We start from the raw sequence: 17698 nt of genomic DNA on the forward strand, positions 1-17698 counted from the left end.
AATCAAAGCCAAGGTTAATTCGTTGGGTCCTGCTACTTCAAGAATTTGATTGAGAGGTCCGAGATAAAAAGGGAACCGAGAACAGGGTGGCTGATCACCTAAGCAGGATACTCCAAGAAGAGAAAGATGAGGAAGTACCGGACGCACTTCCAGAGGAACACTTGTACCTTGTCCTAAAACATGCAAAACCTATTAGTTGGGCGGCAGTGTTAGCTATAACCGGTCCAGGAGAAAAAGACAAGGGAAAAGGCAAATTGACCGAGGAACCATGGTTCGCAGATCTTGCGAACTACCTGGTCACGGATGAATTACCCAGCGTTCCGGAAATCACCCGGGCGCAGAGGATGAAACTCAAGAGCGAGGCCAAATATAACTTTTGGGACGATCTGTATCTGTGGAAAATGGGATCAGACCAGGTAATAAGGAGATGTATTCCGTAATGGGAGCAGAAAGATGTCCTGACCCACTGCCACTCATTGGCATGTGGAGGTCACTTTGGGCTAGGAAAGTTTTAGATAGCGGGCCCACGCTGAACAAGGATGCTTACGAGTTTTGCCAAAATTGTGCCAGATGCCAACATACCGGGGGAATATCTGCGAGGGATGAGATGCCGCAGACACCTATAATTGTGTGTGAAATTTTCGATGTGTAGGGGATGGACTTCATGGGTCCATTCCCGTCTTCTCATGGGAACACTTATATATTGGTTGCAGTCGACTATGTTTCAAAATGGATTGAGGCCAAGGCTACCAGCACCTGTGAATCAAAGGAGGTAGCCAAATTCCTAAAGGCCAACATATTCAACCGGTATGGAGTTCCCAGAGCCGTCATCTCAGATAAAGGAACACATTTTTGTAATAGGACGATAGAAACCTTGATGAGAAAATACGGGGTACACCATTGAATTTCTACCCCTTACCACCCCCAGGCGAATGGGCAGGCAGAAATCTCGAACAGAGAGATTAAGACTATCTTAGAAAAAACCGTCAAACCATCAAGATAAGACTGGAGTAAAAGGCTTGATGATTCCTTGTGGGCATATAGAACCGCATTCAAGACTCCCATTGGGATATCTCCTTACAGACTTGTGTTTGGAAAAATGTGCCATCTCCCGGTCGAGGTGAAACATAAGGCATATTGGGCAATTAAGGAAATGAATGTGAAGCCCCAGGACTATGAAGAAGAGAGGAAACTGCAACTTCAAGAGCTGGAAGAGCTATGACTGGAGTCGTACGATGCAGCAATGTGGTACAAGGAAAAAACAAAAATGTGGCATAATCGGAACCTCCGGGTCAAGGAATTGAAAGTTGGTTAGAAAGTACTCCTTTTTAAGTCTCGTCTCAAGCTGATGCCAGGGAAGCTCAAATCTAAGTGGATCGGACCATACATGAGCGTGGGATTGCGAGCTAATGGTGCAGTAGAAATTCAGGGAGAAAATTCTAACTCCGTCCCTTTTCTTGTGAGCGGTCATAGGGTAAAATTTTTAGAGACAACTCAGAAATGTGCGTGGTGGAAGAAATTCCACTACGTTCAGTTTCTTCTTTTGCTTAGTCGGTAAAAGGCGGGGTATTTCGCGGGATTTTTGCTTGGTCAGGTAAATGGTTTAGAATCTTCTTATTTTAACACTGGCCAACGCAATCCCCGATTTACCCACGCAAGTTGTAAATATTTAAAAAGAAAAAATCCAAACAAAGAATTTTTTTTTTTCAAAATTCCCAGAAATATTTTTGAGAGATCAACCTGTCCCGGGAAATTGTTTGATTTGCTTGACCAGGGAAGTTGTTGTTTCGTTCTTTTATTCAAACAGTTGAGAGAAGTAAGTTACCAATGCAGTTTATGAGAAGGAGAAGTTGCGAAAATGGGAGGGAAGTTGTAAATTGTTTTTGAAATTTGAAATTCAAATGGATAGGGATCGAGGCGTACGGTTCTGACGCACGACGTCAGTCATCGACCGTTCTCCTCCTTTTTAATTTTTCTTTTACTTTTAATTTTATTTCTCATCTAATTTTTTATTCTCTTTTGTCTTTCTCTTCACAATTTCCCCCATTATCACTCTCTCCTCCAATTTAATTTCTCTCACCAAACCCTGTTTTTTTTTCGACTAGTGCATTTCCGGCGAAACCACCACCAACAACCACTACCGACCGTCGGAAGGTACCACATTCCATGGAGAAACAACCTAAACCGCACAAAAGCCGACGGAAGAACTCAGAATTAACACCCCCAAGTGACAAGTAATTTTACATTTAAGTTTTCATTTCTTTTATCTATCTGTTTAAAACATGTTATTTGTTTTTGAGCATGTTCGTATGTGTGTTTTCTCCCACTTAGCCCAATGCTTGGTCTAAGTGTGAGAAGTTTCACTGTTATGGCATGAGTTGTTATTCTATGTTTTTTTTTTTTCTCCAACTTAGCCCAGTGCCTAGTCTAAGTGTGAGAAGTTTGTTTGCATATATGTTTGTTTTTGGTATCCTTTCAACAGTCTCCTTGATGGCATGATTATGTTTTTTTTCAATGGTATGAATATGTGGTAACTAACTGTCCCTTTCCACTGCTTGGGGACAAGCACGAGTGAAGTGGGAGAAGGGAAGCAGTTAGTACAGTCGGTATGAAGCATGAGTATAAATTTTGCCATGTCTAGGATTCTGTTTTGTTTTAGGAGTCAGTTTTTTTAGGATTTGGTGTTAAGTATAAACTGGTAAAAAAATACTAGCAAGATTCCCTTAGTGAGAGCGATCAAAGAGAGGATGCATGTCAATTTTGAGACCTCTTTCCTTAATAAATCAAAATCAGTTTGGCGATAGAAAGGCCTTGGTTTTAAACTAGTTGTGAATACTTTCTACTAATAGAATAGGGAGAGAAGCTGCCACTTGATTCTTAGGGGAAAATGGAATAGGAAGTAAGGACTAAAGGCAATAGGCGAAACAAGTTGAGCTTAAAACTCTTTCGAAATTGATAAACCTGCCTCATTGTAAGGGCATCCAGTAGTTAACCAAGTTGAGCCTTAAGCAAAGTTGACCCTTCTTTTGATACCTCAGCTTCCATTCCATATGAACAAGGGGGGCAGAGTGGGGGCAACTCACCAAATGGGGTAGGAAGATAGGATGAGAAGAAATAAAAAAAATATAGTTAGAAAAAGGGCAGGAAATTATGTAACCTGATCCAGAGAAAAAAGAGAGAAAGGAAAAAAAATATATATAGAAAAAATGGGCAGGAAATTCTGTAACCTGACCCAAGAAAATGAAAAAAAATCAAGGGCAAGAAAGTATTATAACCAGACCCAGAAAAAAAAATTATAAAAAAAAAAAAGCAAAGAAAAGTTGAAAAAAATATAGCGGTCGAAAAAAATTTGTACCCAGACCTAGTAAACGGCAGTAAACAATAAGGCTAAGATAGCCAAGGAATAGCCTCAGTTTTGGGAATACAGCGTTGTAAATAGGGAGGTTGTTCCAACTTTTGTCCCTAAGTTCACATGCCCTTCACATATTTGTTTCATACACATGTTGTTGAACTTAGGCCCCTTAGGATTCTCACCTGTATACATTACAACCCCCTAGCCCCGTTACAACCCTAAGAAAGACCTTAAGGAGCTTTTCTGTGTCAGAAGAACCGAAGGCATCAGTGGTATGGCAAAAGGTATGAATGAGTGAAAAAGTCCTATGTTTCTGGTGAGGAACGAGTGACTAAGCGAATCTAGACAATTTGACAAACTGACTAGGTAGACGAAGGGAGGGGGAGAGGGAGGGGTGGAATCTGAGACTGTAGACGATTGGAGAGACCTTAAGCTTATGGGGACGATTGCTAAAAAAATAAACCATTTTATACATATGTGTTCTTTCATGTTTTTCTCTTTTACGTGTCTGTATGTTTTAAGTCTTTTTGTGTCTAGGTCTAGGATTTTCTTGTTTTTCCTATGTCTGGTAAAAAATAAAAACCATGCCCGAAATTTGCCTTATTTCTTTATTTTGTCTTTCATACTTTAGGACAAGTATGGGTTAAGTGTGAGCAGTTTGATAAGGCCAATTTCATGCATCGATTATGGGGTGAATTCAATGTTTTCTTGGGTCTAACACATGTTTTAAGTCAGGTTTTGTAGAGAAAATCGTCAGGCCGAGGAGATAAGAGTAGAAATCTTTCGGGCGAAAGAAAGAAGTGAAAAATGAGCAAAAGAGAAACAATTCACAAGACGGAGGGAGCTTCGAAGACAAGGGGCAAAATAGAGAATACAAGGAAGGATCAAGAAGCTGTCTGTCTATAAATACTGGAAGCGCATACAAAATGATCATCACTCTTTTCACGCTCTAGTTCATAGTTCCTAGCTCACTTCTTCAAATTTCTCTACACACACTGCACTATGGGATAATTCGGGGAAGTTCACGTCTTGATAGCTAGTTTTAGTTGTGTACCACCGTCCTCACACAGGGCGAAGAAACAATCACTTTTTATTTCTGTTTTTGCTGCTTTTAAGCCGAGTCTTCGCTGTTCGAAGCTCGGCGATCGTTTCATCGTTGTGAATTTATGGATAATTCTGTTATGGAAGCTTATTTTCTATTTTCATTTATGATTCATGTTGATTTCTGTTTTTTGTTCACTTTGGATGCTTTTCGCACTTGATCTAGTGGATTGAAGTTTAATTGTTGTTGGATCGTGGTGAATTGTCTAGATCAGAGTGATTAGAGATGGAATTTGTTGTTGTTTGTTGAGGATTGCTTGGATCCGGAGCGGATGAAGCATCCGATGTTTAGATCTGTTGAAATTCGGCATGGGTATTGAAGCTTAGATACTGCTTTCTCATTTGCCTCGTCTAGTAATAGTAGATCTGTTTCGATTTGATGTTTTACTCTGTTTTCTGCATATGTGATTATGGATTGTTGGAAGAGATGAAGTTAGTTGTTAGTTAGAACCAGAATTGCATTGTCGCAGCTTTATTTCCGTACTATTTCCCTTTCGGGAAAATGGTCCCCACTGCATGTGTTTCCTCTGTCTAGCCGCTTTAGGAAATTTGCTCACTAGGTCTGGTAACATTCGTTGTTCTATTTACTTTACATCTCGCCATGAATGCTTGCATAATGTTTTGTGTTTCCTAGGTCTAGCTGTTAGGTAATTTTACAAACCTGAGTCTAGTAGTTAAAATTCTCAACCCATGTTGCGTGGCAGCAGCCAACCTCATTCCCAAGTCATCTAGCTCTTATCTTCGCTTCATTTCTCTATGTGGGATCGACCCTTTACTTCTCTATTGATCGCTGACTGAGAGTGAGTCCGACGACCGTAATCTTCACTGGTATTGAGATCTCCTAGACCCTGCGATCTGGTGAATTCTCTGGACCTGGAGGTTTTGAACCCCTGATATGTACTATGATCTCAGCCTACACATCACTAGCCCAATCCGGAATCTGTGCATCCCAAGATATGATCCTCCTCAATCCCAGGCTGTTACATCATATTGGTATAAACATGCATGGGATGAGGATATTCTGCATAGCTTTTTTTCAAGTTTGGCATACCTGTCGACACGATCGACCAGAACCACATCGATCGAATTGGGGGAAGTATGTGAGGCGCTGGAGTATGACAAGCCATGGCGAGTTCTCTGTGACCTCAGCTTGGGAGAGCATTTGGACGAGACTGCCGAAGCACCAAATTTTTAGGTTGATTTGGAATGGAAGAGTGACCCCCACCATCTCTGTGTTCCTTTGGAGGCTGTTGTTTGGTAGGTTGCCAGTTGATGAGAAGTTACAGGGGCAGGGTATTTCCTTAGCGTCTAGGTGTCAGTGTTGTCGGTCTCCGTCTGTTGAGTCCTTCAGTCATGTTATTTTCTCGAGTCAGTCGACAATTTTTGTGTGGAAGCACTTCGATGCCTGATTCCCTTCCTCGCACACACCGATTCACACGAGCACTGACATTGCACTTAGACTAGGTCATTGGCGGTGGTCCTGCACTAGGGCTCCCGTCATGGATATTAGTTTTATAGTTCCATGTTTGATAGTATGGTTTCTTAGGATGGAAAGGAACAACCGCAAGCATGGCGGTCGCCCTTTCCATCACTCTCATGTTATTGGGCAGGTTACTCATCATCTGCACATCTTTGTGCTAGCCGGAAGGATCAACCCGATTCACTGGAGGGGATGCTCGCCGTCGGTTGACTTCATGCCTTCATCTCCCAGACAGCGTGTCCTGCGTTCCCTCATGGTCCTTTGGCATCCCTCTGATGCCCCTTGGGTGAAGCTGAACATTGATGGAGCCTTCTCTATATCGACACTAGAGGCGGGAGGTGGAGGTTTGATTCATGGATCTGATGGAGGTCTTTTGCGGGCCTTCTGTGCTCCTGTTGCTACATTGTCGAGCTTCAAAGCTTATGTCTCTCATTAGAGGTTTTTCGATGGCCATGGAGTTTTCTACACATATCTAGATAGAGCTGGACTCAGCGGCTCTGGTTACTTTACTGTCATTTGGACAACTTGGCTCTGCGGATCTTAGACATCATATGGCTTTCAGTCGGAGCATGACTTCTCAGCGGCAGGTTCGATTCTCACACATCTAAGAGGGAAACCGTGCTGCCGTCTTCCTTGTAGGGAGGGGGGCCCAGACTGCTGCCCTGTCCTTTTACGATTCAATTTATGCTCCTCGGTATCTGAAGACGCTTGTTAGGATGGACCCGCTGGGATATCCTAACTTCCGCTTCTGACGCACAGATGTGGATTGATTTTGTTATTATGTTCGTTTTTGGTATTTCGCATTTATTTCTTCCACTAAATATAGAAGTGGACATCTTGAGTAAAATAAACGAAAAAAATGAAAGGTCAACATCTTAAGTGAGACAAGGGGGAGTAATTGATTACATCAAAGTTTACAATAGTCTCGAGTAGGTTTTATGCGATTAAAATCAAGAAACTATTACACCTCAAAAAATGATCAAATCTTCCAAATTCAGCAATAAATCTGCATATTCCCACACTTAATCACGAGAACAATTTTAAGCCGTGGCATATGTATGGGACAGACTGTTGTTTCCACCTAACCAAATTGATGAAGCAAAACTTTGGTGTGAAACATTAGGCTTTTATCATTACATGTAACCTTAATCAGATCTGCAACATGATTTTTGCCATATGAATAAAATATATCCTAATAAAACAGCAATAATGCTGCAACAACAAAAGGTGTTATAGCAAAGAAGAAACAATTTCTTATTGCTTCCTCAGCTGCTAAAGCTCCCAGCTGATAAATTACAGCCCACTGTGGAAATCGTGGCTTACAAGTACCAGATTAGAAACCAAAAAGGAAGAAGAAAGAAACAAGGAAAAGGAAAGGGTGCTGTTTACATTTGTTGGTTTTCCCTACTCATATTTATGCAGAAGAGATATCATACATATATCATTGGCATTGCAACACCACGAGAGGCCTGTCACCCGAGACTTTGACCTTCGTGCTGTCTAGCCACTGAGATCTTTTTTTACTCAAATATTTACACGTGCGAGTGAGGCAACAACGTATATGCACTCACAGTGAGGTAAGCCCCTTTGGGCGTTGCTCTCACCAGTAAAACTCCGATTCAGAAAGCTGTTTTTGAAGTTTTCGTGCAGTACCTGCTCTAACCAAAACGAGCCCTGATGCTCTCTGTAGCTACAGAGCTATGTCGAGCAATGTAAATAACAGCAGAATCCATGGTTTGAGGGAGAACTTTTTTGCAGAAGCTGCTGATAAGAAAATAGACTCGGATCAGCATATCATAATTCTTGATCGAAAGATTATTGAAATGAGTCTTGGATCCCTGATTAATCCTTCTCCTTGAAAAGATTTAGCAGTCAGTATTATACTTCAAGATTTGTTGGTTATTCTATACTTACATGGAGATGGAGAGGGTGATGTTATTGACATCACGTCCAAAGGCCTAGCACGATGTTGACTTGGTGAGGGGGCCCGGTTATGAGTATGAGCTACACTAGGAGATGGCCGTTCTGCAGTAGCTGGAGCAATTCTTGGTGCTGGCACCATTTGCTTTGGCCGTGATGGAGCAATGTATGGTGCGTAAACTGGTGGTCCAGTAGGAGCCATCCGAGGATGCTTGTGCTTCCACGGATACCAGTTATTATGACCAAAAGGGCATGGAGGCTCCGTTGCTTTTACAGGAGCTGATGCAGGCGTAGGTACTGGTGATCCTTTCCCACTGAAAGACCTGCCACGAGCTGTCGATGGAGAAGGTGAGACAGCAGGAGCAGGGTGATGGTGGTGGTGGTGGTGGTGGGATTTCGACATTGGGGATTGAGAAGGAGAAGGTGATGGTGAAGGACTTCCCTTGTCATTGCCGAGAGAGTGTTGTAAGATTGACGAGAGACGAACTTGCTTAACCCGACCAAATTCAGTATTGTTCAGACCAAGATTCTTAGAGTGTGAACCTGTAATAGTTTGAGCCAATTGCTTTAATCTCGAGGGGTTCATGCCCACGGCCAACACGACTTGCGACTCAACTGTTGTAGGCGGACGTACAGTGGAGCCTTTCAAATTAGTGAGCCGAATATACAAATTCTGCATTTAACAGGAAGCAGCAAAAGAGGAAATCACTGAAGCATATTTAAAGAAGACATCGGTTTTTATTGAAACAATAAAATTAAGAAAGCCATGGACCTCGTATGGAGTTAACCGTAAGCCCACTTTGAGTTGGCTCGTGAGTTCGTCAAAATTTTTGAGGAGTACATCAATGGAGAAGTTCAAGGTAAAGTTGAATGGAATCTTAACACTCTGCAAAAGGAATGCCTTCTGGTCTGGACTGGCAGTAATCCCTCCTTTAAATTTGACGACGTCGAACGAGAAGGTATCCCCAAACAAAGGCGCAGTCAAGGTAAGAGCTGACTGATTTGATATTAGGTACACAAAATGTTCTCTTATTAAACTCCGTGTTGTTGCATCAGATTCAACCGCAAACACAACCTTTGTCGTGTTTGGTCCAGCCGGCTCTAAGCTTATTATTTCCACCTGTCACAAGAAATACGAGGGTGTCTGTTTTTTATCTCAAACATCTCTTGTCACACAACAAAACCTCTGCACTTATTAGGACTACATATAAGTATATCTATAGCGTATCTAACACAAACTATACATACAAGTAAAGGTTTTAGCAGTTTGCATCATGACACGTTGATCTTGTAAAATTCACTGATACAGTCCATCTAAGGAAGACAACAAAATGTAGCAGCGCATTTAAAATCAAGCAACGGATAGCTCTGAGGAGTACCTTAGTATTGGAGAAGGGAATCTCATCAAAAATATCATTCTCAAGTTGCAACTTACAGTCTGAGAGATAAGAAGCTGATTTGTTCAGCATAAAACTTGCGATGACGTCATAACCTGCAAAACATCAAACGACTACTTCATCACATAGAATAACACAAAAAAAGTCCCATTTGACATATGGAAATTAAAGCAAACAACAAATTAAGACACACTTTCACTTTCATTCATGAACATGTTATAAAGAATACTATTATGGAAATAAATAAAAATAATTGATCCTGATTTCAAATGACCAATGCCTGAATAAACATATAAGATTGACACATCCCTACCAAACCTCTTTTATTAGCTAACAAAGTCGGTCGACTGTAAATAACTGTGGTTTAATTATTCACCTATTTCTATAACTCAGTAAGTACTGAGGAAATCTACCGCAATCCTTCTTTACATTAGCCAAGCCAATCCCATGTGGGAGTAATCTCACTCTACTTTTCACCACTTTAACTATTTATTACTCCCTCCGCCCCAACAAAGTTGAGTCGTATTCCTTTTTGGAAGTTGAGACATTCCCTAAAAAACTCTTACTTTATTCTCTCATCTACTTTACTCTCTCCGATACGAAGAACTTAGCCCAAAAGACTATCTTGTTAGGAGAGAGAGCCCATTTAGTCTATATACTCCACACTAGTTTTCTCACAACCGATGTCGGACATTGAGTTCATAACACTCTCTTTATCTTTCCTATTTTATTTTCTCTCCTACTTTTCAACAAAATTTCTTAATCTCTGTCCCCAAAAGTTTTTACTCAACTTAGCTGGGATGGAGGGAATATTATTTTTCCAAAACGAGTGCAGAAAATGAAATGCCTCTATTAACATAGTTCAGAGGGAGTATATTTTTATGGTGCAACCGATTATGTTACACACCTCTAAAGATGCATTACCTGAAAATTTATTATATTGTCGTGTAGGAAACTGCGAAAGGAAACTTAACCCTTCTCTACTCATAGTGTTCCACACTGAGACAGCAAAGCTACTGGAATAAGTTAGCAAGATTCCTAGAGAGCAAAAAGTATCACTTTCTGGCTAAAAGTTTCTTTGCTAGGGCATGCCATTTGATCTAAAAATATGGAAAGGGTTTAGCCATGGCTATCCCTCCATCCAATAAAACTGAAAAACCAAATTGTATTAGGCAAGAAACAACCAACCCAACGGAGGTGAAGAGCGAGAGTGGAAACAATATCAGCCACAGTAAAAATTATTCAACAATTGCAAGAATTGAGATTCTGGCGAACTATAAGGCATGCCATGATCTTGACAAGGAATCCTCAACTAGAAAAAGGAAAATCTTTTCCATTTACTTCAAATCATAGCTAACCACAGATCAAGATGCAACCTTTCAGCCATAAAATCCAAGAACTCAATCTACCTAAAACCTGATTATATCTAATTCCCAAAACTAGAAAAGCTAAAACATCTGCATTACAATATAATGTAATCCCACAAAATCAAAACTTTAAAAAGTTATAAAATTCAAAAATAGAGATAGCTTACCAACCTTGATAATCCAGATCCAGATCTTGACGATCTCCAAAATGAAAGAATGGCAACAAAAAAAGAGCAGACAAAAGCACCCCAAAACCAAGAACCAAAGCAAGAACACATCTCAAGGTCACCAAATTTCTAACACTAGTGCAGCTGAAGCAGCAGCCACTACTGCTCCCTGCAGCAGGGGTTGTGCCTTGAGCATTATATGTTGTACCCTCCAAATGCTGCAAATTTTCTTCCTTTCCCATCAGCAGAAAACAATTTCCAGCAATGTGGGTCTTTTCCTTGTGGGTTCTTCAGCTAGACTCCATAATTGAAATCTTTTTCAGCAAAAGAAACACCATTGATTGTCATTTTCTTCTCTCTCTTCCCCTATTTGTTCGTGCCTAGATGGATAGATATGAATTTTTGGTGAGTGGTTATGGGTTGGAGGAAAGGAATAATTTTTACTTTAGGGTTTGAAAGTTTAGGGGTGGAAGTGGAAGATTGTGGCGTAACTTCAGCTGATCAACTGCTGCTTACTTTCTTTCCTAGTCGTGAAGATAAAGACAAATTAATGTGCTGTCTTTTTTTTTCTCTACTAATTTTGTGGATAAAGGAGAAAGTATGAAAAAAATTAGAATTTGTATAGTATAATTTCATTGCAACTATAGCTAAGTAGTTAATATTGTTGGATTAATGTGAAATTGTGACAAAAATTAGAATTTGTACGATATTATTGCAAGTAGTTATTATGAAATCATTCTCATGTTTTGTCGGTGGTGACAGTGGGGTGATTGGAGTGTGTAGCTTGATTTTGTTAAGCTAGAAATCATTTTATTATCTCTTTCATGCCTACTATATTCCATAAAAATAAGCATATTTTTCATATTGTGATGTCCCACAAAAATATTTCTTCCAATTTTTAATAACTTCTTTTTCTGTAATAACTTGGATCTATTATCCATTAATAATATTATAATAATTATTTATTTTGTAATCTTTCACTTTAATAATTATACATTAATTTTCATATCGTTTCAAATGTCCATATTTTTATGGAGTGATGGAGTATTACTTTTAATTTTTTTTTTGGAGTATTACTTTTAATTTTTTTTTTTAATTCGATAGAGAATCGAATATGATTGCTAGTATAGTGAAAGATTTGATTCTTTGCAAGTGAATGGATTGTGGTAATGGCATTTATTATACTTCAATATAGTTGTTCGGTTCACTTTATTGTGATTTGGAAGCATTTGATTATGTATATATAATAGTGTTATTATTCATCGAATATAGCATAGATTATGGGAATCATTTTACGGTCATTATTAAACAATAATTGTTTGAGTATTAGGCGGTCCGTCACCTAATATATTCTCTAATCCATTTCCTACTCCATCCCTCACAAACATATTATATTATAGTGGGGTCCACTCTCATGTATGTGAGAGGTGGAGTAAGAAATAAATTAGGGAATGCATTAGGTGATCCGGATTGGTTTAATGGGATACGGAGTACTCCCTCCGTCCCAGCTAAGATGACACATTGCTTAGCCGACACGGGATTTTAGGAGTTATTGGTTAAAGTGTTTAATTGGAGAGAGAAAAGGTGAATGTAAGTATTAAAGTAGAGAGATAAAGAAAGATGGATATTTTAATAGGAGTGAGAAAAAGTGGTTGAGTGTATTAATTGGAGAGAGAAAGTTACCAAAAAAGGAAATGTGTCATCTTAGTTGGGACAAACTAAAAAGGAAAACGTGTCATCTTAAGCGGGACGAAGGGAGTAGTATTTATTATTCACCAGCTAAACCTATATAGGCAACTAAGGCAAGTGAGAAGTTTATCGTTGTGCAAAAAAACAACTTATGGTTTGAGTGTTTTGTTGTAATGAGAAAGAATGCTCCCTCCGGTCGTAGTTTAAATGGAGCATTTTTAGTTTGGCATGTCGTAGTTTAAATGGAACATTTTTAGTTTGGCATAAGATTTTACGTAGTAGTAATATTTTGTGAGTAAATTGGAGAGCATAAAATTAGAGAGAGTGATGATTGTATATTAAAAATGTATCATTTAGAGTAGAAAATTCTAAAAGGAAAAATGTATCACTTAGAGTGGTACGGAAGGAATATGAATGTATGAAAATATATATCTGATACGATCCCATATCATATCTTTAGAAATCACAATTATTTAGTTATATTTTGATTTACCGTATCTTTTTTATATTTGTTTAAATATTTGTTTCTAATATTCTAGTCTTATAAATAGGAGATATTGTATTCATTCATTTAACTAATTAATGAATTATTATTTCTCCCCAAGATAACGTATGTTTTCCAATCCTAATTTGGATTCCCTCCGCCGATCCTGACTGGACGCCGGAGTATTCTATCAGCCGCCTAGTTATCGAGTTTGCCCGACGGGAGGAACCCACGCACAACTCGAAACTATTATTTCCGCAAATCCGAAGAAGGGCGCCAGAACACTTTTCGATCGCCGCAAACACGCTGCAGATCGCAGTTAAGGAGAAGGTCCTTAACAAATTGGTGCTTTCAATCGTGTACTCATGAGACGATACAACAACAACGGTAGACAAGGTTGGGGCGCAAACCGACCAGACTATTTTCCGAATGGCTCGTCGCGCTGTGATAATGCGATTGGCCGCCGACACAACATCGGTTTCAACCGACAGCAGACCGACGAGGGGGACCGTATGGGTCGCCCAACGGAGGATGTGAACCACGATGATTCTGTGAGTTATAAATTGGATCGCTTGATAGATAGATTCGACAAGTTGGATTCTTGGAGAGAAGATACAGACCGTAGGTTCGAAAATTTGGAACCAGCGTGGCCTTGCGGCAATGATCAACCGTATGACGACGAAAATATAGATGATTTGGGGTTTGATGATCAGCGTCAACGGAGAACAGGGGATAAGGGTTTTCATGGTAGAAACCCTAATTTTCGGGCGCGAGACAGCCCGCAGAGAGATCGATATCGTCGCGATGGGAGAAATTGCAGGGGTTCAGGTTGGGACCCACCAGGATATCAACAACATCGTCACCAAATAGGCGGGTATGATCAACAGTTTAATCGGTCAGCCACGTGTTACGACCCACCACAGTCGCGACAGCCCTCTTGTTGGGAACTACCACCTCGCCGTGCATCGCGAGAATATTCGGATTATGATCAGCCACCACTGGGTACGCCGGGTCGTTGGGATCCACTCGACTATCGCTGCCCGCAGAACTTGCAGCCTACATAGTTTAACCGAGCCATGAGTCATCGCACAGCTCCTTGCCCAGCCCAACTAGCCGCAGTAAGTGATTACAATGAGAAATTGCGTGTTTATCGATTGGAGCAAGCTGCCCTTCTCGCCGAGTTGAATGCGAGGTTTGAGGAGAATAATGATGACGAAAATCTAGTTGAGGATGTTCCCAACAACGCTGCTCACAATGGGGGCGCTAATCTTGATGTTGATGTTCCAATCAACGAGTCCCTGGAAGAGATCGTCACGACCGACAATATGCCGCTGCAAGTGCTCGTTGGGGTATATGATGAGAAGATCGGTGATCTTATTGTGCCAACACATCGTGAAGTGGCATTGTTAGATGTTGTAGAGGAGGACAATTCCACTGATGAAATGAAGATGATCGTCGCCGCACTCAAAGACGTTCAAGTGTCATCCAAAAATGAATTATTTAGTTATATTTTGATTTACCGTATCTTTTCTATATTTGTTTAGATATTTATTTCTAGTATTCTAGTCATATAAATAGGAGATATTGTATTCATTCATTTAACTAATTAATGAATTATTATTTCTCCCCAAGATAACGTATGTTTTCCAATCCTAATTTGGATTCCCTCCGCCGATCCTGACTGGACGCCGGAGTATTCTATCAGCCGCCTAGTTATCGAGTTGCCCGACGGGAGGAACCCGCGCACAACTCGAAACTATTATTTCCGCAAACCCGAAGAAGGGAATCGGAACACTTTTCGATCGCCGCAAACACGCTGCAGATCGCAGTTTAGGAGAAGGTCCTTAACAAAATCATCCATTAGATATATGATCCATTCAATAGCCAAATACATTCATGTTAGAAAAATTAAATGAACAATTACATAAAGTTCTCTATAATGATTAACTGAGAATGACGGAGAAGGAACATAAATTGTAGAGCGAAAGCGTACCTTGATCAACTCGAACTTAACAACGAAGTTGCTTTACATCGGTTATGAAACTTACAGATGTTCTTCATAATAGTTTGTAGAGAGAATACAAAGATATTGAATCTTTTTTTTTTCTGACGTTTGAGGACCATAACTTAGCTATATTTATATAATTTATATATATGACTCTTTATTTTCTATTCGGTCATTCAACAAATAGAAAAGTTCTTATGGTATCTACACTTATTTCCATAACAAATTAAATACACTTTAGGCCAAACTTAAATCCTTATTGGATCACTTCAACTAGGAAACTGAATGATGATTTCATATACATTAAACTAGTTATGTGGATGCCCAAATCTGGAACAATCCATTCACAACAATTTGTTATTCTTTGTTGCAATGAAATATGAATATATGAAAGAATAAAATCATATAACAAAATATGAATATATGGATTAATGGAAAAAATAAATATGACACTCGTTTGGCCGGGTCAGAACACACTCGTATGGTTGGGCCAAACATCTGCTCGACGACAATGGAACCCACGCGGAACCAGTATGCTTGGAAGCCACATTTTGGAGAGGAAAAGTAAGATTGAAGCTTTATCCACCCAAGTCTTGTCCCTTAGTAGATATACATAGCTAGTTTTCTTGTTATTGTGACCATCATGAGTAGCTGGAGCTTAAGATTACTCTATGGAGGATTGAATTTGGACCACAGTTTAGGCTTTCGCTAGTTAAATTAGAGATCAACTTAATTCAAGCACAAACTTAAACATTATTATTAGCCATAATAGGTATAATATTGATTGCATGTCCAAACCAAAATTACGAGTGTTTTGGGACTTCGTCTTTAATTAAACCATTTCTCGTGTTATAGATATAAATATCCATTGATTAATATCAAATATGTTATCCAAGTCTTATTAATTAATTTCTTTTTCCAAGAGGGAGATCCACTTTAGAAACCTTATTTATTATTCATGGAATAAATTACAACATGCTAGTTTTCTGAACAATAAAACCTTTTTATAAATACCAGATTTTAGGAATATTTTGATTATTTTCTATATCTATGAATATTTTATATCCTAGATGATATAGATGAGAATAATTAAATAGTTTCCTAAATTATATTATATATCTAGAATCCTAATAAGGATAGATATGTAGGATTTCATTAAATAATAAAATATATTCTCTTCCCAATCTTAATAAGGAATTAATTTAAGTTTATTTATTCATGTCCGTAAAAGATATAAATAATTAATTATTTTAGATAAATCTTATAGAAGACATGAATATGGATTAAAGTTTAGTATTTAATATATTATCCTTTAATAAGATGTTTAAAAGATTATAAAAGATTTAATTATCCAGTCAATTAAATACCAACAGAATTTAATTAAGCCTTTAATCTGCACTAAGGCTAAGGATAATTAATGAAAAACCATAACCTAAATATCTAAGCGATAATTACGAACTAAGTTTGTATATGGTCTCCATCGATTGGTCCACAACTTATGAAGCTGATTTCTAATATTATCGCCACCCATGCTGTGGGGACAATAATCCTAAGAAATAGCGAGTTCATATAGGTGGACTTCTCATTTGTAAATAGTATGGACTAGAAAGTAGTTTTCAATATTATCGCCACCCATGCTGTGGGGACAATAATCCTAAGAAATTACAAATTTCAGAAGTTCAAACAGAATTTACGAGATAGCTTGGTCTTGTTATCAACACATGAGCATTGTTATGGGAGTGTGTTGTAGAAACGATATTTTGTAATGCTAAATCTGATGGTCGTGCTTAGGCAACATTTGGCGGCCATGCCGTGCTGCGGTCTCTGGACTATTCGTCGGTGTTGTGACCAGTAAAAATGTTAAAATTTTAATGCGTATTGACCTCTGCTTGAGGGTACAAAATTTTAATTTTACAGTTGTGAGAATTTGAAAAGTTTTATGGTTTAATCTACTCAATTTCTTCACATAAGTTTATGACAAATAGTAAATATTCTGTTTTGCAGTGCAACCTAAATCGTCAACATGTCTCTTAATCCTCTTTTCTGCAATTCTTAAAGAAAACAAACTCGAGGGCCAAAATTACATAGAATGGAAACAAAATTTGGACATCGTTCTCACCTGCAGTTGATGAGTACAAGTTTGTGCTCACTACTCCTCGGCCCCCAGTGCCGGCGGCTGCGCCAGCGCAGCTGCGCTGTGAGATGCCCATAGACGGTGGCACAAGGCGAATGAGATGGCTAAGTGTTATATGTTGGCCTCCATGTCAATAGTGCTTAGACATCAGCATGCCGCCATGGCAACTGCCACCGAGATTATGGAAAATCTCACGAATCTCTTTGGTACTCAGAATCGAACGGCTAAGTCTCAAGCCTTTCGGAGTATCATGTGCAAGACTATGAAGGAAGGCTCGTCTGTGAGGGATCATGTCCTCGAGATGATGAGCCATCTCAATCAAATGTGAGATTTTGGGAGGCGTCATTGATGGAGTCCCAGAGTTACTATTATCCTTTAGTCTCGCCCTAGCCTAGCTGGCTAGTTCAGAAGCTCAACTTTGAGATGAACAAAAGGAATTACACCTTGGCTGAGTTGTTGACTGAACTTCAGTCGGCGGAAGATCTCATGAACCAAGCTAAGGCTGCGATGGTTAGTTCGTCACATCGTTCCTCTGGCCCTAGGCCTGGCGCAGGAAAGAAGAAAGTGACAAACCAGGTCACACCTAAAGATGCTAAGGGAAA

General features: G+C 39.3%; 1 protein-coding gene across 3 annotated transcripts; it reads right to left on the reverse strand.

The window, feature by feature from the left end:
- Positions 1-7085: 7085 nt before the first annotated feature.
- On the reverse strand, positions 7086-11278 carry LOC125193651. 3 transcript variants are annotated; one of them, XM_048091489.1, is made up of 5 exons: positions 10789-11278; positions 9233-9345; positions 8626-8973; positions 7848-8526; positions 7086-7694 (listed from the first exon to the last, which is right to left on the reverse strand). In XM_048091489.1, exons 1-5 carry the CDS (start codon positions 11024-11026, stop codon positions 7624-7626), a joined length of 1449 nt encoding a protein of 482 aa, XP_047947446.1. In that variant the 5' UTR covers positions 11027-11278; the 3' UTR covers positions 7086-7623. The 3 variants fall into 3 exon arrangements, with proteins under 3 accessions (XP_047947446.1, XP_047947445.1, XP_047947447.1); XM_048091488.1 differs by having other exon boundaries at positions 7086-7697; XM_048091490.1 differs by lacking the exon at positions 10789-11278 and adding an exon at positions 10175-10245 and having other exon boundaries at positions 7086-7697.
- Between the last annotated feature and the right edge of the window lie 6420 nt (positions 11279-17698).

Source organism: Salvia hispanica, chromosome 6, assembly GCF_023119035.1.
Source record: "Salvia hispanica cultivar TCC Black 2014 chromosome 6, UniMelb_Shisp_WGS_1.0, whole genome shotgun sequence".
NCBI classification, from domain to species: domain Eukaryota; kingdom Viridiplantae; phylum Streptophyta; class Magnoliopsida; order Lamiales; family Lamiaceae; genus Salvia; species Salvia hispanica.